The sequence below is a fragment of the Saccopteryx bilineata genome, chromosome X, assembly GCF_036850765.1.
Source record: "Saccopteryx bilineata isolate mSacBil1 chromosome X, mSacBil1_pri_phased_curated, whole genome shotgun sequence".
Classification (NCBI taxonomy): domain Eukaryota; kingdom Metazoa; phylum Chordata; class Mammalia; order Chiroptera; family Emballonuridae; genus Saccopteryx; species Saccopteryx bilineata.
Genome location: NC_089502.1, coordinates 99,248,576 through 99,274,499, shown reverse-complemented (window position 1 = coordinate 99,274,499; position 25,924 = coordinate 99,248,576). Strand labels below are relative to the sequence as shown.

The window sequence follows — 25,924 nt, the reverse complement described above, 5'->3', positions numbered from 1 at the left end:
TTCTTTTTTATGTTTTCTAGTTTCATTTTTGTGTTTCCTATCTCTTTGTTGAAGTTCTCACTAAGTTCATCTACTCTTTCCCTAAGTTCATTGGCATTTTTGTGTGAGTGCGTGCATGTGGCAAAGACAGAGAGACTCAGAGAGAGGGATAGATAGGGACAGACAAAGAGGAAGGGAGAGAGTTGAGAAACATCAATTCTTCATTGCAGTTCCTTAGCTGTTCATTGATTGATTTCTCATATGTGCCTTGACCGGGGGGGTTACAGCAGACCGAGTAACCCCTTGCTCGAGCCAGTGACCTTGGGCTCAAGCTGGTGAGCCTTGCTCAAACCAGATAAGCCTGCACTCAAGCTGGTGACCTCGGGGTCTCAAACCTGGGTCCTCCACGTCCCAGTCCAATGCTCTATCTCAGGAGTCGGGAACTTTTTGGCTGAGAGAACCATGAATGCCACATATTTTAAAATGTAATTCCATGAGAGCCATACAACAACCCATTGTACATTATGCATTATCCAATAAAAATTTGGTGTTGTCCTGAAGGACAGCTGTGATTGGCTCTAGCCACCCGCAACCATGAACATGAGCAGTAGGAAATGAATGGATTTTAATACATGAGAATGTTTTATATTTTTTTATTAAAGATTTATCTGCAAGCCAGATGCAGCCATCAAAAGAGCCACATCTGGCTCGTGAGCCATAGGTTCCCGACCCCTGCTCTATCCACTGTGCCACCGGCTGGTCAGACATTGAGCATTCTTATAACCAGTGTTTTGAATCTTGCATCTAGTAGGTTGCTTGTCTCCATTTTGTTTAGTTCTTTTTCTGGAGTTTTGTTCTCGTCTTTCATTTGGGACATGTTTCTTTGTCTCCTCATTTTAGTAGCTGCTATACTTCATCGACTTGGTGGAGTGGTTTTATAAAATAAATATCCTGTCGGGCCTAGTATTCATCCAAGCTTGGCATTCAAGGTGTGCCTCCCCCCCATATGGGTTGTGTACAGCCTCCTGTTGTAGTTGAGCCTTGATTGTTGTTGGCATGCCAATGGGAGTGATTTACCCCCAGGCTGATTGGCTGCAAGGACTGGCTGCAATCACTGTTGACAATCAGCTATGCAGCAGTACACCCCACAGAGCAGGACTTACTTTAACAGGGCTCTGATGTACACTGAGTCTGCCCCTTGAGTGTATCGCTTGTGGGGTGGTTGGGTGGTGCTTTGATATGGTCTGAAGCTGCCCATTGGGTGTGCTGGCTCTGAGGCCTCCTGGGAGGTGCAATGTCAACCATTGCATGTGCCCTGTTTGGGGTCACCCAGCATAAGCTACAGAGTCATGTGCAGATAGCTGCTACCTGTGCTAGACTTGGAAGTGCCTGAGAGAGGTCAAGCTGTGAACCAAGGCCAACTGCCACTAACGTCAGGCTTAGGTCCACTTAACGAGAGGTATTGGGCATGCAGAGGCCAGATGCTGCTTGTTTGAGAGATTTTAAGAAAGTCTGAAGCATGAGCCAGGACAGGTCATTTGTTTGTAAAAGCCACTGGAAACAGCCTGGGTGGGCCCACGAGTTGGTGGTGTAGGGTCTCAGGAAATCACCTTGGTGGGGCTAACAGTGTTAGCCAGGTTGATGGATACTCAGATATAGCAACCACTTGCTGGTTCTGTGGTAAAGGGTTCAGAAAAGGAACAATGGCCTCTGACAGCACTCTGTCTGATAGAAAATTGCCTATCCAGCTCTCATTCTGATGCCAGACACTTCTATTCCTCCCTGTATGTCCCTGCTGCCTTTTAAACTGCTTCCTCAGCATTGGAGCTTGGAGCAAGCATGAGTAAATCCATGTGTGGGCTATTTAAGAGGATCACCTAGAATATCAGCAGTCTTCTGTCTCATTCAGCTGCAATCCATGCTGGTTTTTACAGCCAGAAGTTATGGGGAATTCTCTTCCTGGCATCAGAACCCTGGGGTGGAGAGGCCTGGTGTGGAGCTGGGACCCCCTGCTCTTTGAAGGGACCTTGGAAGGTAAGATAACCTTCCCAATTTTTTTTAAAAGGAAGCATTTTTTTCCTTTTAATTTTTTATTTTATTTATTCATTTTAGAGAGGAGAGAGAGAGACAGAGAGAGGAGAGAGAGACAGGAGAGAGGAGCTGGAAGCATCAACTCCCATATGTGCCTTGACCAGGCAAGCCCAGGGTTTCGAACCAGCGACCTCAGCATTTCCAGGTCAACGCTTTATCCATTGCACCACCACAGGTCAGGCTCCTTCCCAATTTTTATCTGCCACATGTGAGTATGGGACCAGCCAGTTCTGCATCTCTGCCCCTTCTACAAGTCTCAGTGTGACTTTTTCATTATAGGCTTAGTTGTAGCACTACTGTTCAACCAGATTTCAGGCAGTTCTGAATGATGGTTGTTCTGCAGTTTCATTACAATTTTGATGTGGTTGTGGGAGGATGGGAGTACTACATTTGCCTATGCCACCATCTTGACTGGAAGCCAAAGTGTTGTATTTTCATCTCCCAAGTGAAATTTATACTGATTAAAATGTACTTCTCAAATTACTTTGTGATTTACTCTTTGGAGAAGAGAGGACTTTGGATCATGGAGGAAGAAATCCCAAATTTGAGTTGTACAGCTATATAAGAAATGAACAGGTGGGAAATAATGAGAGAAAGATCCCAGTGGATCAGTGAGGGATGGACATCTTTGAAGGCTCAGAAATATCTTTTTAAAGGACATGAACATTTGTTTTCTAACTCTAAATTGTTAGTTTTGTGAATTACTGCTTGATGGTAATCTTGGAATGAGATGGTGAAGAACTAAACTACAATCTAGCCTGTCTTTTTTGCTGATTCTCTTGGTCACCTCAGGTATTTTCAGCTTTCCTGAAAGTCTCTTTTTATTCTATTTGAGTCCTCTCCCTCCAAATCCTGAATCTACTGCCTTTTCAAAATCCTTTCTTCCTATTCATGGCTCCCTAAACTTATCTTCACCATCTCTCCTCAATTTTAAGGTATTTTTCTGAAACAATCCAAGCCACTTATATTTATTACTTTCCTGTTCCAATTTCTATTATGGAAATTTGAGGTTTCCCCACCTCAGGCTCAGAGCATAGGAGAGACATGTACCTCATATCTTTTTTTCTTCTTATTATATACTTAAAATAAAGGTCAACCGCACCAGAGATCTGCTTATGGCAAAGGTGTATTCACAAGGTATGGCTTCTTTTTCTTTCTAGAAGTCTGGTAAGTTGATGACCAGTTGGAGAGGCACTAAGAAAACCAAAACAGGTACTTGAGGCAAGCTATATCTATCAACAAGAAGAATATAACTTAGGAGAGAAGTCATGAATGTCATGGATTTCTAAACCTATTTCCTTAGAATACTTGGGTGGGTTCTTCACACACACACTATAAATATATGGTTCATATGGGAAAAGTTCTAAAGATAATTTAGTCTTACTGAGTCCTAATAGAGGTTTTGTAACTCAGAAATGTTATGAATGTAATGAATGTGGTAAATTATTAATTCATGGCAGGTATGAAAAAAGAATGGAATGAAATCTCATCACTGTACGGTGGGTAAGAAAAGTCATAATCATGACTCATCCTTTGTTCAGCACAATATAATTCAAGTTGGAGAAAAACTGAATTAATTCCCTGAGTGTAGAAAAACTCTCAGCAAGAATCCTCTCCTTACTGCTCATCAAATCATGCAAGCAGGAGAGAAACCCTATGAATGTGAAGAATGCAGAAAAGCCTTCAATAAGAAGGCACACCACAGTGTACATCAGAGAATACACACAGGAGACAAACCCTTTGAATATAACGAATGTGGCAGATATTTCAGAGAGAAATCAACACTGCATATATATCAAAGAACTTGCACAGGTGAAAAACCATATAAATGCAGTAAGTATGACAAAAACTTCCAAGAAGAGACAAAGTTCATTGTACATCAGAGAACTCACAAAGGAGAATGTTCTGAGTGTGGCAAAACCTTCAATCAAAAGGCATACCTCAGTGTACACCAGAGAGCACACACAGGAGAATAACCATATGAATGTAATAAATGTGGCAAATCTTTCAGAGAGAACTCAACATTGCATAAACATCAAAAAACTCATACAAAAGAGAAACTTTATATGTATTCAGGCTGTGAAGAGCCTTAACCCTTAAGCTGAGTCTCGGTGATCATCAAAGAATTTATTCAAGAGAAAAAAACTGATGAATGTACTGTTTGTAGAAAAATATTTTCCCAGAAGTCATATCTCATGTTATATCAGAGAGCTCATACAGGAGAAACATTTGAAAAATCCTAGGAATGCAATTAATGTGATAAAACTTTCTCCCAGAAATCATATCTCATTATATATGAAAGCACTCATATAGGAGAGAAATCTTCTAAGTGTGATAAGTGTAGTAGAGCCTTCAGCAAGAAGTCAAAACTCACTGAACCCACATAGGATAGAAACCCTATGACTGTCCTGAATATGAGAAAAATCTTCTCTAGAAGTTAAGGCTCATGATGGATTAAAGAGCTCAGAGAAGAGAAACTTTGTGAAAAGTCAAAGGAAAAGATGAGGTGGGGGATCATGCTTTAGCTGAGGTGTCAGGCAAGGCCTTTCTGAGGACATGACATTTTGAGCTTAGACCTAAAAATGAGGTGTCAGCCATACTGGGGGTAAGAACATTCCAGGCAGAAAGAATAGCAAGAGGCAAGGTCCTGATGCAAAAACTTGGCCTCTGTACTTGTTATCATGGATGTATATTGAATGACTATTTTATATCACAGAGGTTGTTCAAATCTGTCATCTTTTTTTTAAGTCTGTAATCTTTTAAAGCCTTGAATATATGAGAGCTTTCAGCTAAAAACCAAACCTTCTGTAAATCTTAGCACATATTTACAGCAGACACCCAATTTATCTCAATAAACTTAGTCCCATGGAAATAAGTAGAGAGATATTCCAGTATTATACCAAAGTCTTACAGGAAAAAAAATCTACTATTTAGAATAGTTATTTTGGCATCTTTCATAATGAGGACTAAGTACCATCTATAAGGGAAAAAGATGGTTTACCAGTTAGAGATTTAAAGATAACCACTAAAGGAACAGTGACTATAAATATACTGTAAGTGTTATAAAATATTAGAAAAGGATGTGTAATCAGAACAATGTAAAAAAAACAATGCTAGGGTATCAGACCCAGTTTCCCAAAGTAGCAACAGTTTATAATATAGTATTTCTTCCCCAGTTTCTTCTATGGTCAAGAATTTTGGGTGGATTTCTTGGTGTGGACATTCCCCCTTTTTGAGCTTGATCATGCAGTCTTCTCAGAAATACCTGACAAGATTTTAGAAAATCCACTTGTTGCTTAAAATCAGAATTTATTTCTGCTGCTTTTGGTGAATAACTATCACATTCAGAAATTGGTACCCGCCTGGCTGGGCGGTGGTGCAGTGGATAGAGAGCATTGGACTGGGGTGCTGAGAACTCCAGTTTGAAGCCCTGAGGTCACTGGCTTGAGTGCGGGCTCACCAGCTAGAGCATGGGGTTGTTGGCTTGAGTGTGGGATCATAGACATGAATCCATGGTTGCTGGCTTGAGCCCAAAGGTCGCTGGCTTGAGTCCAAGGTTGCTGGTTTGAGTTAGAGGTCACTGGCTCAGCTGGAGCCCTCCCCCAATCAAGGCACATATGAGAAAGCAATCAATGAACAACTAAGGTGCCACAACTAAGGAGCCACAATGAAGAACTGATGGTTCTCATGTCTCTCTCTTCTTGTCTGTCTATCTCTGTCTGTCTCTCTATTTTTCTCTCTCGTTAAAAATAGAAAAAAGAAAAGAAATTGGTATCCAGTGTGATGGCACCCTTTATGGTCCCTTAAGAAAATGTGAGATTTGTTTATCCAGGCTGATAACAGGATTGGGTTGAAGGCAGGGAAAATCCGGTTGGTATAAAGGAGGGGGACTTGAAAATTCCTTGACATGCAGTGGAAGACAGCTGCTGAAAACAAGGCTTTGGGTAGTTGAGTATCCACCACTAACCAAAGAATACAAAGGACATGAAGGACTGCTTCCTCATGGGGGTGGCTGCTCCAGTGAGGGTGGCAGCACTTAAAGAAAGAGTGGCAAGTTCAAATTCCTAAATTCTCTGCTCAAGAACAGTCTGAAACCCAGGAATTCTGTAAAGAGAAACTTAACTTGTGCATTCATTGAATCCCTGGCTTAAATTCATCAGTTTATCATTTGAAACTTAGGATACTGATTACTGATTGTGAAAGAGTGAGCAGGGGCTGAGAGTTAGAATGGCAATATGTGGGAGGATGTGGGAGAAAGTGAATACTTTTAAACTTTTTTTTTTCTCACTGAGCTTGCTGAAGACACTGTATCTGCTTTAATTAAAGACTCTAGTAACCTCAACTGAGAGTGATACTTTTTAAGGGAAGCCAATTATCTCTACCCTTCGATATTCCACCCTATAACTGGCTTCTATATCAAGCACTTTATGTACTTTACAAACATTAATTCATTCAATTCTTCGAACAACCCCATGAGATAGTTACTGTCATTATCATCCTCATTTTACAAATGAGAAACAAGCACAGAGATATCAAGTGTCTCCCCCAAAACAACATGGCTAGTAAGTAGTAGAGATGGTATTTGAATCCAAGAGAACTAATGCTCTTTTTTTGTGTGTGTGTGTGTGTGACAAAGACAGAGAGAGTGAGAGACAGACAGACAGGAAGAGAGAGAGATGAGAAGCATCAATTCTTCGTTGTGGCACCTTAGTTGTTCATTGATTGCTTTCTCCTATGTGCCTTGACTGGGGGCTACAGCAGAGTGAGTGACCACTTGCTCAAGCCAGTGACCTTGGGATCAAGCCAGCAACCTTGGGTTTCAAGCCAGAGACTTTTGGGCTCAAGCCAGTGACCATGGGGTCGTGTCTATGATCCTCCACACCTCCTACTACCCGGAGTGATCTGGTGTCCCCTGATTAGAGATTTGAATATATGAAAATGATTGAATGGGAGTACTTCTAGGCATTGAAAAAAATGAAGAGAATCAAGCACCAGAGTTCTCTTGAATTCTTTACAGGTACTGCTCTTTATTGAATCCACAAAATAAAGAAAAGGAAGGAAAAGAATATCTGTCTCTGGGAATGAGTTATGAAGTAATTTTCTTTGGGTCAGGTTTTGCCTGCATATTACACCCCTTGAGCCATTGAGATAAATCATGGCCATGACAGTTCCGGATCCAAGAATCCCTGGAAAATGGAAGAAGGGAGGGAAGATGAAGTGGACAGGCTGATGGGGTGTCAGTGCCACTATTCTGGCTGCCCAGGGTTCAAGCTATTCTCATGAACTTACCAGGCATTCATACCATTCCGTAAGGACATCACCTGCTTGGCACACAAGATGTCATCTAGAATATGGCGGTTGAGAAGGTCTAGGGGAGAGGGACATAATGATCTGGTGCATTGGGGACAGGGTGACAGTATATGTGGGGCCCAGGGTGTCTGGATTCCTTGGGGCCTGAATAACATCAACTACTACATTAACTGATTCTGGATAACCTTGATTTACTTGTCTGCTGGTTACCTCAACTGCCATGGTGGCTGGTTATGTACGACTTTAACTCATGTTGACTGACTCTAGATGACCTTGACTGTCATTTTTAGCGGGTTATGAATAATCTCAGACACCATATTGGTTGGTCCTGGACAACCTTAAACTCCATGTTGGCTAGTGCTGGATGATTTCAACTGTCATTTTATGTGGTTATGAATGATCTCAACTGCAATGGTGGCTGGTCTGACATCACCTCAACCACCATGTTGGCTGATTGGAAAGCTATTCAACTGAAAGGTTGGTTAGCCTTGGTAACTTTAATCGTGTATTGTCAGGTCCTGGATGATCTCAACTCCCATTTTTACTGGTTACAATATGAATGACCTCAATCTCCATGTTGGCTAGTCCTTTTCAACCTCAATTACCATGGTGATCGACTATGATGGTAACTGGACTACGATGGGCTTAACTGCCATTCTTACTAGTTAATGATCTCAACCTCCATGTTGATTTTTCCTGGACAACCTTAATTGTCAATTCCATGTTGACTGGTTATAAATAACTTCAACCTCCATGTTGATTGGTCCTCAACTTTCATTTTAGCTAATTCTGGACTGCTTCAACTTCCATATTGACTCAAAGTTAACAACATTACTTTCATTTTAGCTAGTATTGAAAAACCTTAATATTCACTTTACCCTGTCCTAGATAACCTCAACCTCTATCTTGGCCAGTCCAGGACAACCTTAACATTCATGTTGGCTAATCCTGGGTGACCTCTTCTGTCACTGTGGCAGGACTTGGACAATCTCAAACTGGACCCAAGTAACTTCAGTCTCTTTTTATCTATCTTGGGCAACCTCAAACACCATTTTGGCCAACCCTGAACAATTTCTATTGCTATTCAATTTTGTCTTCAACAACACCACACTCTTATCTGGAGACTTCTCTCTTTTCTGCACAGAGGTACCTTGTTTGTGTTACTACAGCCAGATATCTGCTTCTTCCCTTAGAGGCTGAAAAACTTCAATCCCAAATCAGGACAATCTCAATTTCACATAGGGCTAACATTCCTGTTTCCTGAGTCCCAGAAAACTGAAACCTCTATTCTGGGTGAGGTTTGGGAACTCTGAGTCCTCTTGACCTAGGTAACATTTCAGTGCAGTCTGGGTAACAGACTCTAACAGTCCACATAACTCTGTTCCTTTCCCTATTGTTTTTAAGCTTGTTACTGGAAATTATGACATAGATAACCTTTCCCCTGTGTGTTGGGCTAGGCAGGTCTTCAGGGTATCCCATTGCTGCCTTACCATTACAGTCAATGTGACAGAGGTTCTTGGTGGGTGTAACACCATCGTCACACCACCAGGCAGAGTTCAGCTGGAAAATGCCATATTGACGGCTGCCATCAAGATTGTGGTCCACGAGGGAGGTGTCAAAACCACTCTCATAATGTGCCATGCACAGCCCTGGGGTAGGGAGAAGAAAGGTTGCAGATATACATAGGTTAGGTAGAGAGGGGGGGACAAGGAAGTTGTGGGGGTGATGATCTTAGTTTGGTGGTGGTGTTGATGTTGGTGATTTTGGTGAGATGTCAGTGATGGCAGCGGTGATGATATTCATGGTGGTAACAGCAGTGATGATGTTGATGGTAGTGATGGTGTTGATGGTAGAGATGAGGGTAATGGTTGTGAAGGCAATGATGGTAATGACATTAGAGTCAGTTTAAACACTCATTACAGTCAGTCAAGGGGTGATTGAGGATCATGCTCTAGCCTGGGGAGGTGATAAATGACAAGGGAGGCCTGAATCTGAGTATGGTAAGGGGCATAGAATGAGGATGGGGAATGGGGCAACTAGGTCTCACAGTCTCCAATTTTGTAGCCTTGGAAGCCATTGAGGCCTGCCTTCTCCAGCTTCATTGCCAGGTCGCAGCGTTCATAGATCTTGACATTCACAGTGGCCACTATCAGCATGGTCAGGGTCACCACAGTACCCCAGGCTTGCATTATGACTCCCACAAGCCTTCCTAGCAGACTCCTTGCTCCAGACTAATCCTGCAGTGTTCAGAACTAGGGTATTCCGGAACTCTGGGCTCTATGAGCAAAGACCTAAGTGATAGATTCTGGAACACATCTTCCTCAGTGCCAGCTCTTTTAGACTTACACACACACATGCACACACACACACACACACAGAAAAATAAAGACACTGACTTATACACTGAGATGGAAGGAGACAAAAACAAACAAACAAACAAACAAAAAACAACAAAAAGAGAAAGAAGACAAAAACAGAGAGAAACTGAGATGTCAAAAAGAGATACAGAGAGAGTGGGGCTGGGAACACACAAAGGACAGACAGGTCTCACACTTGGCCCACATTCCCCTGCAGTCCTGAACACTGCCCCAGTTAATCTGCTCTGCTGTTAATCATTCTCTAGCACTCGGCTCCCTCCATTTCCACTCACTCTGCCCCTCATCACCTCCATTCCCCTCATTCTTCAGCATAGTCAGCTCTGTTCACTACACTGTGCCTACTATCACCTAGGATTCCTCATGCTTTGCAAAATATGACCACTACGCCCTCACCCTTTGTTCCCCGTTACCTGTGTTTATTCATTCTTAGCACCTTCTTCATTTATTGTGCCCTGTTCTACCCTAATTTATTGAAATCTGCCCCACATTACCCCCATTCAATGACACTGCACCCTGTTACATATTATATGTTATATATTATATGTATACGCATTCTACTGCTTTTCACCTCCATTCTCATTCTGCCTTTTATTCCCCATTCACTTACACTGCCTCTCATCTACTCATATTTATTCACATCAGGCCTCATATTACAGCAACTCCCTAACCCTCTATTTATCGTTACCCAAATTCTCTCACATCATATTTCTTCTTCACCTCCATTCACTCTTTTTTTTTTTTTTTTTTTGTATTTTTCTGAAGTTGGAAACGGGGAGGCAGTCAGACAGACTCCTGCATACGCCGGACCGGGATCCATCCGGCATGCCCAGCAGAGGGCGATGCTCTGCCCATCTGGGGCATTACTCTGTTGCAACCAGAGACATTCTAGCACCTGAGGCAGAGGCCATAGAGCCATCCTCAGCGCCCGGACCAACTCTGCTCCAATGGAGCCTTGGCTGTGGGAGTGGAAGAGAGAGACAGAGAGGAAGGAGAGGGGGAGGGATGGAGAAGCAGATGGGCGCTTCTCCTGTGTGCCCTGGCCAGGAATCGAACCCGGGACTCCTACATGCCAGGGTGATGCTCTACCACTGAGCCAACCGGCCAGGGCTCATTCACTCTTAGTCACATTCATTTCTCACTTTTACCTCCACTTCCTGACACTGTGTCAGATGACTCGCGTTCACTCTCACATGGCACATCCTTCAGCTTTGTTCATTGACTCTGGACCTCATTTTCTCCCTAATTCTCTCTCTACCCCCTTTCACCTCTGCTCTCTCTAATTCTGCCCCCATATTGCCCCCATTTCCTGGACCTGTGCTCTGCATTACTCCTAAACACTAGCTCAAGTTACTTAGGTATACTCACGCTATGCTTGTTCAACTCCATTCTTTCTCGGTTTTCTTTTTATTGTCTCCACTTACTCTCAGTCTGCCTTTCATTATGTCATTCGTTTAAATTCACTCACAGCATAACCCTTATTTCCCTTTGTCACTCCCATTCTGTTCCTGATTCAAGTCTAGTTGCTCCCACTCTGCCCCACACTACCCCTATTCAGTCACACTCTGCCTTGAATTCACCACTTTTGGCTCACATTGGGTTGCATTTCCCCCACCTTACTCACCTTGGGCCATGTGAGTGGACCTTCATACCCTCTCTCTTTGCCTCACAATACCTGTTACTCACCTTCCTCTGCCATTTACTTCCATCCCCTCTCACCCTGCCCAACATTACCTCCATTCATGCACACGCTTCAACTCATTCACCTGGGCCGACTCACACTGGGATTCCTGTACGTCCCTGGAACACTGCCCTGCATTACCTCTATGTAATCCCAGCTTGTCTCTCATTCACCTTTCATCACTCTACTTCCCCTCATAGTATCGCCACTCAAACTCAACCTGATTCACATATTCACATTCTACCATGGATTCATCTTGATTCCTTCTTATTTTGTCCCTGTGTGCACCATTCTTTCCTCTATGCCTCACATTACCTCCATTCACTCCTACTTTCCCCTGAAATTCATCTCTCTTTACTCATATTGTACCTCATAAACCATCATTTATTCACACTTTAACCCTAGTATTCATATCAACTCTAATGTGTTATCAACTCCATTTACATTTATCATCTTTCATTCACTCACAGTCTGCTCCCACTTTAATTCTTTGCTACTTATACCGTGTCTCATTTTCCCATCATTTACTCAGTCTCATCCATAACTTCAGACTAGGGCACAATCTAATGCATAGCTGCTTCCTCACTCTGCACCACACTAGTCATATTCACTCCAGTCTATTGCTTATTCACCTATCTTCTATAGCCCTTTGTCTCACCAAATTTATTCCCAATTTATCCTTCATCTACCATTATTCTCCACCCTCCCAGTACCATGTATCTCCTGTTTACCAACACTCACACCAACCAAGATGGAAAAGTGTGATGTATTGTTCAGGATTCAGTTAGACTGCACATACCAACACCACCACAAATACCAGCAGCTTCAAGAGGTTGGAAGGCGATTCCTCACTTGGAGGCCAGTAGTTCAGGGCGAGTGTGACAGCTCCAAGGTTACCAGAGAACTGTCTCCTTCTGTGCCTTTGCTCCATCAAACACACCTGTTACATCATGGTCCAAAATGACTGCTCACAATTGGCAACAGCTTCACAGTTTTGATAAAATGAATCTTAAGAGCAACTGTCATGATGACTCACCATCAAAGTGGAAGGCCTTTGGGTGGGAGGGTCACATGGGTAGGACCAGCTATCAGCTTTCCATATCACTTCACCTAGCTATCTGCTGCTTAGGACACTGTATGAGGAGGTCTTGCCTATTGGGACTGATGGTAGAGGATGCCCAGGATAGATGGTGGGGGTCCTAGCTCTGCAGCAGAAAAGCTGGCCTCACAGAGTTTGTGGATGTGCACTGTGAACACTGGGACAGTTTCTGAAGGGCTGTATTACTGACTTAGGAACATTTCTGGAGCTTGCAATCACTGTACCCCAACACCTAAAGGATTTCCCTTCCACATGGATGCGTGTATGTATGTATGTATGTGTGTGTACAGGTGGTGGGGAAATGGTGCTTACTGGCTGGAAAAGGCCAGACTGGGATGGGCCTGAAGGTCTGGCTCCTCCTATTTTCTACATTCTAATGCATTCACAGGGTTGATAAGTTTTGCACCCTGGGAGCCAGAGATCTGAGTTACTCCCCTGCTTTCTCACATTGCTTTGTCTGCTAAGAAGCTCCATCTATATTTTTGGTAAAAACATTCCCTAGCTAGTTTTAATGGTTCTAGAATGAGTACCTCAAATACTTTCTGGGAGTTCTGTGCGATGTTAAATAAACAAGAGTATTATTGGGTAGAAGTTGAGGATTTGACCTTGGGAAACTATGTGACCTTGGGCAAGTTACTTAGTCTCCCTGGGACTCAGTTTCTTTATCTGAGAAGTGTGTGGGGTGAATAGGACTGTTCACAGATAGTGAGGACTATCTGAGGCAGGTCATGTCATGTGTTTCACATAGTGCCTGGCACAGAAGAGATTCCGAGGTAGGTCTGAGTCTTCATTATCATTCATCAGGCCTGTTGGCAGAAGCCTCCTCATTGGTCTTCCTGTTTTCGTCCTTGCCCTCTGCAGTCTGGTCTCAACAAAGAAGCCTGTAGATTACCGTTTTACTTTTTCTTATTACTAAAAAAGTTTTATACACGCAGCCTAATTTTATTTAAATCATTATTAACATTTATATAACATTTGGTATGTGCCAGGCATTGTTCTAAACCCTTTACAATTATCAACTAATTTGTCACCACAACCCCAACGAGGAAGGTATTGTCAGTACCCCTGTATTAGAGATGAGGAAATGTAGCACAGAGAAGTTGAACCCTGCCCTAAATTACACAGCTGGTAGGTGAGGGTTTGAAATGAGGTTGTCTCCAACATGTTTATCCGTCTTTGTTTTGTTTTTCTTTTTTCCAAGTGAGAGGAGGGGAGATAGTGAGACAGACTCCTGCATGCACCCCAACCAGAATCCAAGCTAGCCTCAGGGCCTGGATGCTTGAACCAACCAAGCCACTGGCTGCAGGAGGAGAAAAAAAAGAGAAGGGGGAGAGGGAAAGAAGCAGATGGTTGCTTCTCGTGTGCCCTGACTGGTAATCGAACCCAGGATGCCCATAAACTGGGCTGACGCTCTCTCCACTGAGCAAACCAATCAGGGCCCATTTTTTTGGGGGGGGGTTCTGTTTTCTTCCCTGCTGTATTCCCACTATCTAGAACAATACCTGCTGTATAGGAGGTACTTAAGCAAATTCCTGTGGAGCTTATGTTCTGATGGTGCAAGACAAGCCATAACAGAAGTCAAATATATGTGTATTTTTTTCCTTTGTATTTTAGTTCATTTTACAAACACAATGAAAAAAAATCCTGCTAATAGGATTGCCAACTGAGCAGGCCTCAGCAAGCAATTCCAAGTAAATATAGAGCATCCTGGCACACTTTGAGATTGAGGACAAGTCAGGAACCATGACAAGCGACCAGAAATCAGTCAGGAGAGTTGCTTTTACTGAAGGGAGGTTGGGTGGGGTAGGAGAGAACAAGTATGAGGCTGCAACCATTATGACCAACTCCTTTTGATTTTGTGCCTCTTTTTCTTGGGGTCCCCACAACTCCCAGGAGCAGAGGAAGCAGTCAGGTGGTTCTCTGGGCTGCCAGAGTGCTTGCTGCTCTGACTTCACCAGCTTCTCCTACTCCTCTGGGAGGGAGTCCACTGCCTGCGAAGGAGGGGCTTCTTCTGGGCCAGGGATAATAAACCATCTGTGGTCCTGAGCCCTGCCCTCCTGACCTCACTGGGAAGCACAAATATGTGTATTTTTAACATTAATATATAATGTTAGATTGCTTCAGACAGGTCTTTAAAATATCTGATCCCTTTTATGGCTTCTCATTACGTCCAGAATGAAACGTGAGCTCTGTTCCTGGCAGAGGAGACCCTACAGCATCTGGCCGCCACTCTCCTCTCCCTTGCTCACACCTCCTACACTCCCAATACAATAACACTTGTTTCCGTTTCTCCAAAGCGCCAAACTAAGTCTTACTTCAGGGCCTTTATCATTCGTGCCCTCCACCAGAAAGCTTTTTGCTTTAGGTATTTGTGGTCTACTCCTTTTGGACTAAGGAAGCAACTTGACTGCTCCTGCTTTACACATCCCTTTTGCTCCGAAGTGTGTGTGTGCGCGCGCGCGCCTGTATCCCAAGTCGCCATTTATGTATTCTTCACCTCGTTTGCCTTGAAACGCTTGACTGTCAACTTCCAGCCCTAGCCACTGGATGGAGCCAGCGACCCTTCCCTACTTCCTAGATTTTGTGCATGCCTAGCAATCCTGCTTCGTACCCCGTCTTACTGTTCAATTTACACCTGCAAACCCAATGCTGCCCTACAAGTTCAAGACACCAAAATCCTGTCTGCCAGAGCTTTCCTTAATTGGGTGCTTCCCCTTCCTGCAATAAGAAAATTGGTCTTGGAAGTGTTAGGAATGGCGTCCACCGCAGAACAAAGTAAACACCTGTTCAATTCGGCTACCCTCCAAGGTAGAAGATGCGAGGGGCGTAGCCATCTCCTTGGAGTGACATCATCGCGCGGCCATCTTCCCTCTGCGCCTGCGCAGCGGCCCTGTCGCTCTCGCTACAGGCCTTGGGAGGGGGGCTGCGTGTTGACTATTGGCGGACACGGGCTCCAAGCTCCAACTGAGCGTGCGCACACACGGGCCTTGCAGCTCTGTAGGCTGCGCAGCCCGAATTGGTCCCGAAGCGGAAGTGTTTCTGCGGGGTAGTTCTTTTAATGGTCTCTTCTGCAGCAAGCAGAAAAATCTGTTGGGGGGGGGGGGGAGGGCGAGTGCTAGGGGTGATGGGCCGAATGATGGGCGTTCTGGGGAAAGAGTAAAGGGGGATTTGTGAGGGTCATTGATGTGGAGAGTTGTAAGGGAGAATGATAGGATGGTCAGTGAATGAGGTTCTTTGGGGTCAATCGAGGGCAAAGTTATGGGGCTAGTCAGGGTTGGATGGGGCTTGTTAAACGTTGAATTTTACACATTTTCCAGCACAGTGGCCTGCGCTAAGGGTTCTTAGCACCCCCCCAGGCTCCTTAGGGGTGCCCTGTCTCTCCCTCTGCCCTTCTCCCCTTGCCCAAGTCCCCAGTTAGGGACCTGGGGTCAGTGTTCCAGCTGAAGTGAATCTGCACTCGAAGGCTTCCTTCTGGCTCTTGAGCAAGACGGCCCCAGTGAGGTGAGGAGAAGAAAGAAGGCACCTGAGAGGACTCACCTGCCTAAGAGCCTCGCTCAGAGCCTGGGGCTTGGGGGTGGGGGGAGCAGGCCCTGGGGCTACGGGGGCTGCGGAGGATCCGGCTAACGTCCTGGGGTAATGTTTGAAACTGGTTTTCTTGGCGATTAATAGATAAGTAACACATTTGGATTCTACATTAATTACAAAATAGAGGAAAAAACTGAAAAGGAATTAATTATATCTCCCTACATTTAAATGCCCATTCTTAGGCATTTTTTAGAGTGTATAAAGGGTATGCATTTTTAAACATTTTAAAAAAAGTTTTAAAAATGGGTTCCTGCAGTTTTATAACCTTTTATTTTTCATTTAGTTTACTGTGATTCAGCTTAAACATTTATTCTATAGTATTTAAAAAACTTAATTTAGATATATGTACAGAAAAGTACACAGATAGGTGAGGGCTATTATTATGTACAGGGCCAAACTAATGTTGCACACCTGAAACTTACATAATGTAATAAACTGATGTTGCCTCAATAACAAAGTACACAGATAATAAGTACAGTTCTATACAACATTATTTTTAATAGCTACATAGCATTTCATCTCTTGTATTTCCTTAGTTTAATGTTTAAATTTGGCATTGTTAAAATCAATGCTCAGATGAAGGTACTTACAGAGAAATGATGATACATTATTTCATTAAAGAGAATACCTAGAAATACAATTTATAGACCAATATATAAGTATATATAGAAAACCCTTTGTGTTAGATGTTCATATGAGGAAAAGAGTCAAGAAGACACAGGTGGTTAAAACCACATGGTTGCCCAAACTTTCACAGAGCAGCTTCACGTCTAGTTGGTGTGAGGGGATTTCTAGACAGATAATTCTGGACACTGGAAGCCTGATGGGGTCTCTCATATGCTCTATATTTCTCCACTCTTCCAGCTCAGCCTTCACACATCTGCCTTTTCCCAAGAAGAGCAGGAAATGGCCGAAGCACAGGTAAGACTTGTCTGTTTCGTCCTCTGTTTAATCATAGATGTGATGAGCTATGTAGGAATCTCTGATATAAAATGGGAAATTATTTGTAAATAAGCATTGGGATCAGGGAAAATGAGAGACAGCAGCAAGGTCAGTGTAGACATGTGGAAGACTTAGGGTATTGCAGATACTAATGATGAGTTACACATTTCTCTTTGAGCCTCTGGCAGCCAAAGGAAAGGAAATGCAACCAGTAACTTGGCTCACCTTGTTCATTATAGAGAGAGCACACCAAGTCCTCAGTAAAGAAAAGTTTCCTACAATTGGCTTTCAAGACTTTTTTTTAGTATTTTTCTGAAGTGAGAAGTGGGGAGGCAGAGAGACAGACTCCCCCATGCGCCTGACCTGGATCCACCTGGCAAGCCCACTAGGGGGCCATGCTCCATTGCAACTGGAGCCATTCTAGCACCTGAGGCAGAGGCCATGGAGCCATCCTCAGTGCCCAGGCCAATTTTGCTCTAATGGAGCCTTGGCTGTGGGAGGGAAGAGAGAGACAGAGAGAAAGGAGAGGGGAGGGGTGGAGAAGCAGATGGTCGCTTCTCCTGTGTGCCCTGGCTGGGAATTGAACCCGGGACTTCCACACACTGGGCTCATGCTCTACCACTGAGCTAACTGGCTAGGGCCTCAAGACATTTCTTTGCTGGGTCTTCCTGTGGGTGGTGGAGTTTTCTTCAACCACAGCCTGGTGAAAAACACAGTCCCTGGTTTCCTGAAGACGTTTCTTACAGCATTCCTCAGTGAGGTGTAGACTAATGTCAAAATATAGTAATTTGGAAATGAAATATCTTAGGGAACTGCTTGTCTTTCAGATGATTTTCCTGAATTAATTTTCTCAGAATTTTAATTCTCATTTGGCTAAGAGACAAAATCCTGCAGACACCCATAGCCCACCATGTTTTTCTTTTCATTTAAAAATTTTAAACAAATTAGAAACAGACTCCCCTGTCAGAGGGGAGTGGGTTTGGGAGGCTGGGTGAAAAAGGTGAAGGGATTAAGAAAATAAAAAGCACCTCAGACACAGAGAACAGCATGGTGATTTTCAGAGGGAAAGGGGTGTGGGGGCAGGTAGAAGAGGGTCAAGAGGGGATAAATGGTGATGGAAGGAGACTTGACGTTGGGTGTTGAACACACAATACAATATGCAGATGTATTATAGAATTGTACACTTGAAACCTATATAATTTTATTAACCACTGTCATCCCAATAAAGTCAATAAATTTAATTTTTTAATTTAGTGTGTAGTAAATTTAATTGTGTTGTCCAGTTCAATAAATGTTAACACATGTATAAATTGGTGTAACTAATCTGTAGGGTAGGGAATAGTTTCATCAAACCAAAGAACTGCCACATGCTATTCCACCTGTAACCTCAGGCAACCACAGATCTGTTCTGGGTCACTATACTTTTATCTTTTCAAGAGTGTCATATAGGCCCTGGCCGGTTGGCTCAGTGGTGGAGCGTCGGCCTGGCGTGCAGAAGTCCCGGGTTCGATTCCCGGCCAGGGCACACAGGAGAAGCGCCCATCTGCTTCTCCACCCCTCCCCCTCTCCTTCCTCTCTGTCTCTCTCTTCCCCTCCCGCAGCCGAGGCTCCACTGGAGCGGGGATGGCCCTGGCGCTGGGGATGGCTCCTCGGCCTCTGCCCCAGGCGCTGGAATGGCTCTGGTTGTGGCAGAGCGGCGCCCCAGAGGGGCGGAGCATCGCCCCCTGGTGGGCGTGCCAGGTGGGTCCCGGTCGGGTGCATGCGGGAGTCTGTCTGACTGTCTCTCCCCGTTTCTGGCTTTGGAAAAAAAAAAGAAAAAAAAAAAGAAAAAAGAAGAGTGTCATATAAATGGAATCGTGTGGTATGTAACCTTTTTGAAAAGAAACTAAACTGTCTTTTGAGATGATTGACATGCGATTTTAAAATAATACAGAGAAATCCTGTGTATTCTTTATCCAGTTTCTCCCAATGTTAACATCTCGCAAAACTGTACTACAATGTCACAACCAGGATATTGACGTTGATATGGTCAAGACACAGTTCCATCACTGTGAGGATCCCTTGTGTTGTCCTTTTATAGCCTCACCCACTCTTCCCCCCCTCATCCCTTTCCTAGACTCTTAGCAATTACTGATCTGTTCTCTATTTCTAGAATTTTGTCATTTCAAGAAAGTATATAAATTGAATCATATAGTATGTGACCTTTTGATATTGGATTTTTTTCTGGGTATAATTCTCTGGAGATTCAGACAAGTTGTTGTGTATGTCAGTTCTTTTTTATTGCTGAGTGGTATTATATGCTATAGATGTACCAGTGCTTATTTACCCATTCTCCTGTTGAAAGACATTTGAATTACTGTATTTCCAGTTTTGGGCAATTATTAGTGGGGCTCCTTTAAACATAACAGGTTTTTGTGTGAACATCTGTTTTCATTTCTCTACAGTAAATATCGGATTTCTGGGTCATATGGTAAATGTACGTTCACCTTTTTAAGAATCTGCCAAATTGTTTTCCAGAATGGTTGAATAATTTTTCATTTTCACCAGCAAATGTATGTGAATTCCAATTGCTTCACATTTTTGTCAGCTCTTGGTATTGTCAGTATTTTTTTTAAGTGAGAGGAGGGGAAATAGACAGACTCCCACATGCGCCCTGACCGGGATCCACCTGGCAACCCCCGCCGGGGGCTGATGCTTGAATCAACTGAGCTATTCTCAGCACATGGTGCCTATTGTTAGTATTTTTTGTTTTAGTCATTTTAGTAGCATAGCAGTCTATAGTTATGGTTTTAATTTGCATTTCACTAATGGCTGATGACGTTGGATATCTTTATATATGCTTATTTACTTTTTGTATATCCTCTGTTGAAGTGTCTGTGAAGTCTTCTGCCTATTTTTTTAATTGAATTTACTAGGGTGACACTAGTTAACATAATTATACAGGTTTCAGGTACCCAATTCTACAATACATCTCTGTACACAATATTATGTGTTCACTCCCCCAAGTTAGGTCTTCGTTCATTACCATTTAGGCCCCCATGCCCTCTTCCACCTCCCCTCTTCCCAGTGATCACCACACTGTTGTCCATGTCCATCAGTTTCTTTTGTCTTTCTTTTGCTCTATCCCTCTAGCTTACTGATCTAGCCCCCCCCAACCTCTCCCTCCAATAGCTGTCAGCCTACTCTCTATGTATGAGTTTGTCTCTCTTTTGCTTGTTATTTCATTTTGTTCACATATCAGTGAAGTCATATGGTACTCTCTTTCTCTGCCTGGCTTATTTCACTTAGCATAATGATCTCGAGGTCTCTCCATGCTGTTACAAAAAGGTAAGTTTTCTTTCTTTCTTTTTTTAAGTGAGAGGAGGGGAGATAGAGATACAGACTCCTGCATGCACCTCGACTGGGATCCACCCGGCAACCCGCATCTGGGGTTGAATCAAGTGAACTATCTATCCTCAGTGTCCAGGGCTGACACTCGAACCAATCAAGCCACTGGCTGCAACTGGAGAAGAGGGAGAGAAGGGAGAGAGGGAGGAGAAGAGAAGCAGATGGTTGCTTCTCATGTATGCCCTGACTGGGGATTGAACCTGGGACATCCGCTTGCCAGGCCAATGATCTATCCACTGAACCAGCCAGCCAGCACCCTAGGATTTCCTTTTTTTTTATGACCATGTAGTATTCCATTGTGTAAATGTACCACAGCTTTTTTTATCCACTCACCTACTGATGGGAACTTGAACTGTTTCCAGATCTTGGCTATTGTAAATAATGCTGCAGTGAACATAGGGGTGCATATATTATTTGGAATTAGTGTTTCAGATAGAGAGTCACAGAGAGGGACAGATAGGGACAGACAGACAGGAAGGGAGAGAGATGAGAAGCATCAATTCTTCATTGCAGCACCTTAGTTGTTCATTGATTGCTTTCTTATATGTGCCTTGACTGAGAGGGGGCGGCTACAGCAGAGCGAGTGACTCCTTGCTCAAGCCAGTTTCTTGGGCTCAAGCCAGAAACCTTGGTCTTCAAGCCAGTGACCTTTGGGATCAAGCCAATGACCATGGGTTCATGTCTATGATCCCACACTCAAGCCAGAGACCCAGTGTTCAAGCTGGTGAGCCTGCGTTCAAGCTGGATGAGTCTGCACTCAAGTCAGCAACCTTGGAGTTTTGAACCTGGGTCCTCTGTATCCCAGTCTGATGCTTTATCCACTGTGCCACTGCCTGGTCAGGCTGTTTCAGGCTTTTTAGGATATATTCCCAGTAGTGGGATTGCTGTGTCAAAAGGCAGCTCCATTTCTTATTTTTTTGGGATCCCTCTATACTGCTTTCCACAGCGGCTGTACCAATCTGCATTCCCACCAGCAGTGCACGAGGGTTCCCTTTTCTCCAGACCCTGGCCAACACTTGTTTGTTGATTTATAGACAGGTGTGAGGTGATATCTTACTGCACTTTAATTTGCATTTCTCTGGCAGTTAGTGATTTTGAGCATCTTTTCTTGTGCCTATCGGCCATCCATATGTCCTCTATAGAAAAGTGTTCAGATTCTTTGCCCATTTTTTTTTTTGAGTTTTCACCATTTATTTATGACAAATTTCACATCGGTGATGCTCTCCAGTCAGAAGTTCTTTGAGATGATGCTGTCGGCCTTGGTCAGTCGGAGAATGGAGTCATCTGACTCGCCTATCCAGCGAATAGCCCCGCATAGGTTTTAAATTGGCCGTTGAACCTGCCTGTCACTTTGTCAACCTCGGCCACGTTCATCTGGATGGACGCCTGATCCTTGGCGCCGATGATGCGTTTGCTGGCAGAGCATTTCCGTGGCACGTACAGGTCCACGAATTCGCCGGCGTCGTTCTGCCTGTTGGCCGCATGCCTGCTGCCACCACCAGGAGCCCGTCCACGGAAAGAGAGCGCTGCATGCCCCGGCAACTCTATGGGTGTCTTTGCCCATTTTTTAATTGCATTATTTGGGGTTTTTTGGTGTTGAGTTTTATAAGTTCTTTATACATTTTGGGCATTAATCCCTTATCAGATGTATTGGCGAATATGTTCTCCCATTTAGTGGGTTGTTTTTCAATTTTGTTGATGGTTTCCTTTGCTGTACAAAACATTTTAGTTTGATGTAGTCCCATTTGTTTATCTTTTCTCTCCTTTTCCTTGCCTGAGGAGATATATGAGAAAAAATATTGCTATGGGAAATGTCTGAAATTTTACTGCCTGTGTTTTCTTCCAGGATTTTTATAGTTTTGTGTCTAACATTTAATTATTTAGTCCATTTGAGTTTATTATTTTGTATGGTGTAAGTAGGTGGTTAGTTTTATTTTTTTCACATATCTAGTTTTCCCAACACCATTTATTGAATAGGTTGTCTTTACTTCATTGTATGTTCTTGCCTTCTTTTCAAATATTAATTGACCATATAGGCGTGGGTTGATTTCTGGGCTCTCTATTCTGTTCCATTAATCTGTATGTCTGTTTTTATACCAGTACCATGCTGTTTTGGTTACGATGGCTTTGTATTATAGTTTGATAGCAGGTAGCATTATTCTTCCAACTTTGTTCTTTTTTTTTTCAGGATTGTTGTGGCTATTTGGGGGCTTATGTGGTTCCATATAAATTTTTGGAATATTTGTTCTAGTTCTGTGAAATATACTGTTGGAATCTAGATAGGAATTATGTTGAATCTATAAATTGCTTTGGGTACTATGGACATTTTAATAATGTTAATTCTTCTTATCCATGAACGTGGTATATACTTCCATTTGTTTCTATCTTCAATTTCTTTCTTTAGTGTCTTATAATTTTCTGAACAGTACAAGTCTTTTACATCCTTGGTTAAATTGGTTCCTTAATATTTTATTCTTTTTAAAACAATTGTGAATGGTATCATTTTCTTAGTTTCCTTTTCTGATAGATCATTATTAGTATATGAAAATACAACTGACTTCTGGATATTTATTTTGTATCCTACTACTTTACTGAATTTATTTATCAGTTTTAGTATTTTTTTTTTTTGGAATTTTTAGAGTTCTCTGTATACAGTATCATGTCATCATCTGCAAATAATGACAGTTTTACTTCTTCCTTTTCAATTTGGATGCCTTTTATTTCTTTTCTGATTTCTGTGGCTAGAACTTCTAGTACTATATTGGATAAGAGGTGATAGTGAACATCCCTGTCTTGTTCCTGATCTTAGAGAAATGCTTGGCTGTGCTTGTCATATTTGGCTTTTATTACGTTAAAAAAATGCTCCCTCTATTCCTCCTTTACTGGGAGTTTATAACATAAATGGGTGATGAATTTTATCAGATGCTTTTTCTGTATCTATGACATGATCCTGTGATTTTTTCCCTTTATTTTGTTTATGTGGTATATAACATTTATTCATTTGTGGATGTTATATCAACCATGCATACCTGGAATAAATTCCACTTGATCATGATGTATGACATTTGTAATGTATTGCTGGATCCCATTTGCTAATATATTTTGTTAAGGACTTTAGCATCTATTAATCAGGGATATTGGTTTATAACACTTTCTTTGTAATGTCTTTATCTGGTTTTGGAATTAAGATAATGCTGGCTTTGTAAAGTGAGCTTGGGAATCTTTCCTCCTCTTGAATTTTTTGGAATAGTTTGAGAAGGATAGGTGTTAGTTTTTCCTTGAATGGTTGGTAAAATTCACCTTTAAAACCTTCCAGTCAAGGACATTTGTTGGGAGGTTTGTGATTACTGATACAATTTCACTGACTGTAATTTTGGGTTGTTATATTCTCATTTTTATTTGTTTCAGAGTATTGTTTGGTTTGTTTCTTGATCTCATTTTTAGTTTATTCATTGTTTAGTAGCATGTTTTTTTTAGCCTCCATGTCTTTGTGCGTGTGTTTTTTTCCTTCTTTTTGTGATTGATATCTATTTTATACCATTATGGTCAGAGAAGATGCTTGGTATGATTTCAATCTTAAATTTATTGAGACTTGTTTTGTGTCCTAAAATGTGGTCTATACTAGAAAATGTTTCATGTGTATTTGAAAAGAATGTATATTCTGCTTCTTTTGGGTGAAATGCTCTGTAGATATCAATTAAATCCAGCAGATCTAATGTGTCATTTAAGGCCACTGTTTCCTTATTGATTTTCTGTCTAGATGATCTATACATTGATGTCAGTGGGGTGTTAAAAATCTCCTACTATAACTGTATTCCTGTCCATTTCTCCCTTTATTTCCATCAATATTCTGTTTACATATTTAGGTGCTCCTATGTTGGGTGCATAAATGTTTACCAGGGTTATCTCCTGTTGTTAGATTGCTCCTTTATCATTATGTAGTGACCCTCCTTCTTTGTCTCTTAATATAGCCTTTATTTTAATATCTGTTTTGTCAGATATAAGGATTGCTACCCAAACATTTTTTTTTCATTTCCATTTGCATGAACTATTATTTTCCATCCCTTTACTTCTAATCTGTGTGTATCTTTTATTCTGAGGTGGATCTCTTGTAGACAGCATATATATGGGTCTTGCTTTCTTATTCATTCATCTACATTATCTTTTTTTTTTTTTTACAGAGACAGAGAGAGTCAGAGAGGGATAGACAGGGACAGACAGACAGGAACGGAGAGATGAGAAGAAGCATCAATCATTAGTTTTTCATTGCGCATTGTGACGCCTTAGTTTTTCATTGATTGCCCTCTCATATGTGCCTTTACCGCCAGTCTTCAGCAGACCGAGTGACCCCTTGCTTGAGCCAGCGACCTTGGGACCTTGGGTCCAAGCTGGTGAGCTTTTTGCTCAAACCAGATGAGCCCACGCTCAAGCTGGCGACCTCAGGGTCTCGAACCTGGGTCCTCGGCATCCCAGTCTGATGCTCCATCCACTGTGCCACTGCCTGGTCAGGCTCTGTCTTTTTTTTTTTTTTTTTTAATTTTTTTTATTTTAATTTATTCATTTTAGAGAGGAGAGAGAGAGGGAGAGAGACAGGCAGACAGAGAGAGAAGAGAAAGAGACAGGGGGGAGGAGCTGGAAGCATCAACTCCCATATGTGCCTTGACCAGGCAAGCCCAGGGTTTCGAACCGGCGACCTCAGTATTTCCAGGTCGACGCTTTATCCACTGCGCCACCACAGGTCTGTCTTTTTTTTTTTTTTGTGAAAGAGATATATATAGACAGACACAGAGAGGGACAGATAGGGACAGAGAAGCAGAAAGGGAAAGAGATGAGAAGCATCAATTTTTCATTGTGGCTCCTTAGTCTCCTTAGTTGTTCATTGATTGCTTTCTCACTTGTGCCTTGTCCGGGAGGCTACAGCATAGCGAGTGATCTCTTGCTCAAGCCAGCAACTTTTGGGCTCAAGCCAGTGACCATGGGGTCATGTCTATGATCCCACACTCAAGCCAGCGACCCCATGCTCAAGCTGGTGAGTCCCACTCAAGCTGGATGAACCTGTGCTCAAGCCAGTGACCTCAGGGTTTTGAACTTGGGTCCTCTGTATCCCAGTCCAACCCTCTGTCCACTGTGCCACCAACTGGTCAGGCCGTACACACATACTTTTAATTCATACAGTATCTTAGGAATCTTCCTAGTCTTCTCTTATTCTATATTTACATCTCCCTTTTCCAACAGTAAGAGACTGGCTCCTAGCATTAATATGTTGACTCATTTACTCAGTCTTATAATACATAGAAAGTAGAATTAGAATTCCTGCACCCATATCTGTGACAAACCAACCTACTGAGTACAGTACATGATTTGTTTGCATGTCATTTATACTGAGGATATGTAATCAAGGTACTCTGTTTAGAAATTATTTGGATTAATTTTTCACTTTCTCCTATCCAGTGTGCTTATGTTATTTGTTTGGTA

The 25,924-nt window shown here is 42.6% G+C and overlaps 2 protein-coding genes and 1 pseudogene across 2 annotated transcripts in view; 1 reads left to right on the top strand and 2 right to left on the bottom strand.

Annotated features, from left to right (window-relative positions):
• Nucleotides 1-7,156: 7,156 nt before the first annotated feature.
• LOC136317065 (sperm acrosome-associated protein 5-like) lies at nt 7,157-9,593 on the bottom strand. Its single transcript, XM_066249572.1, has 4 exons — nt 9,428-9,593; nt 8,871-9,029; nt 7,360-7,438; nt 7,157-7,256 (listed from the first exon to the last, which is right to left on the bottom strand). The coding sequence occupies exons 1-4, from the start codon at nt 9,567-9,569 to the stop codon at nt 7,157-7,159; spliced, it is 480 nt and encodes a 159-aa protein (XP_066105669.1). The 5' UTR covers nt 9,570-9,593.
• A 6,041-nt stretch (nt 9,594-15,634) lies between these two features.
• The window catches only part of LOC136317064 (zinc finger protein 182), a 55,226-nt gene continuing 44,936 nt past the window's right edge, over nt 15,635-25,924 (top strand). Inside the window, exons 1-2 of the mRNA XM_066249571.1 lie at nt 15,635-16,036; nt 16,985-17,041. Of these exons, the coding sequence (XP_066105668.1) occupies nt 17,027-17,041 (15 nt within the window). The 5' untranslated portion in view covers nt 15,635-16,036; nt 16,985-17,026. The remainder of the gene's footprint in view (nt 16,037-16,984; nt 17,042-25,924) is intronic.
• LOC136317282 (small ribosomal subunit protein eS21 pseudogene) lies at nt 21,624-23,502 on the bottom strand (annotated as a pseudogene).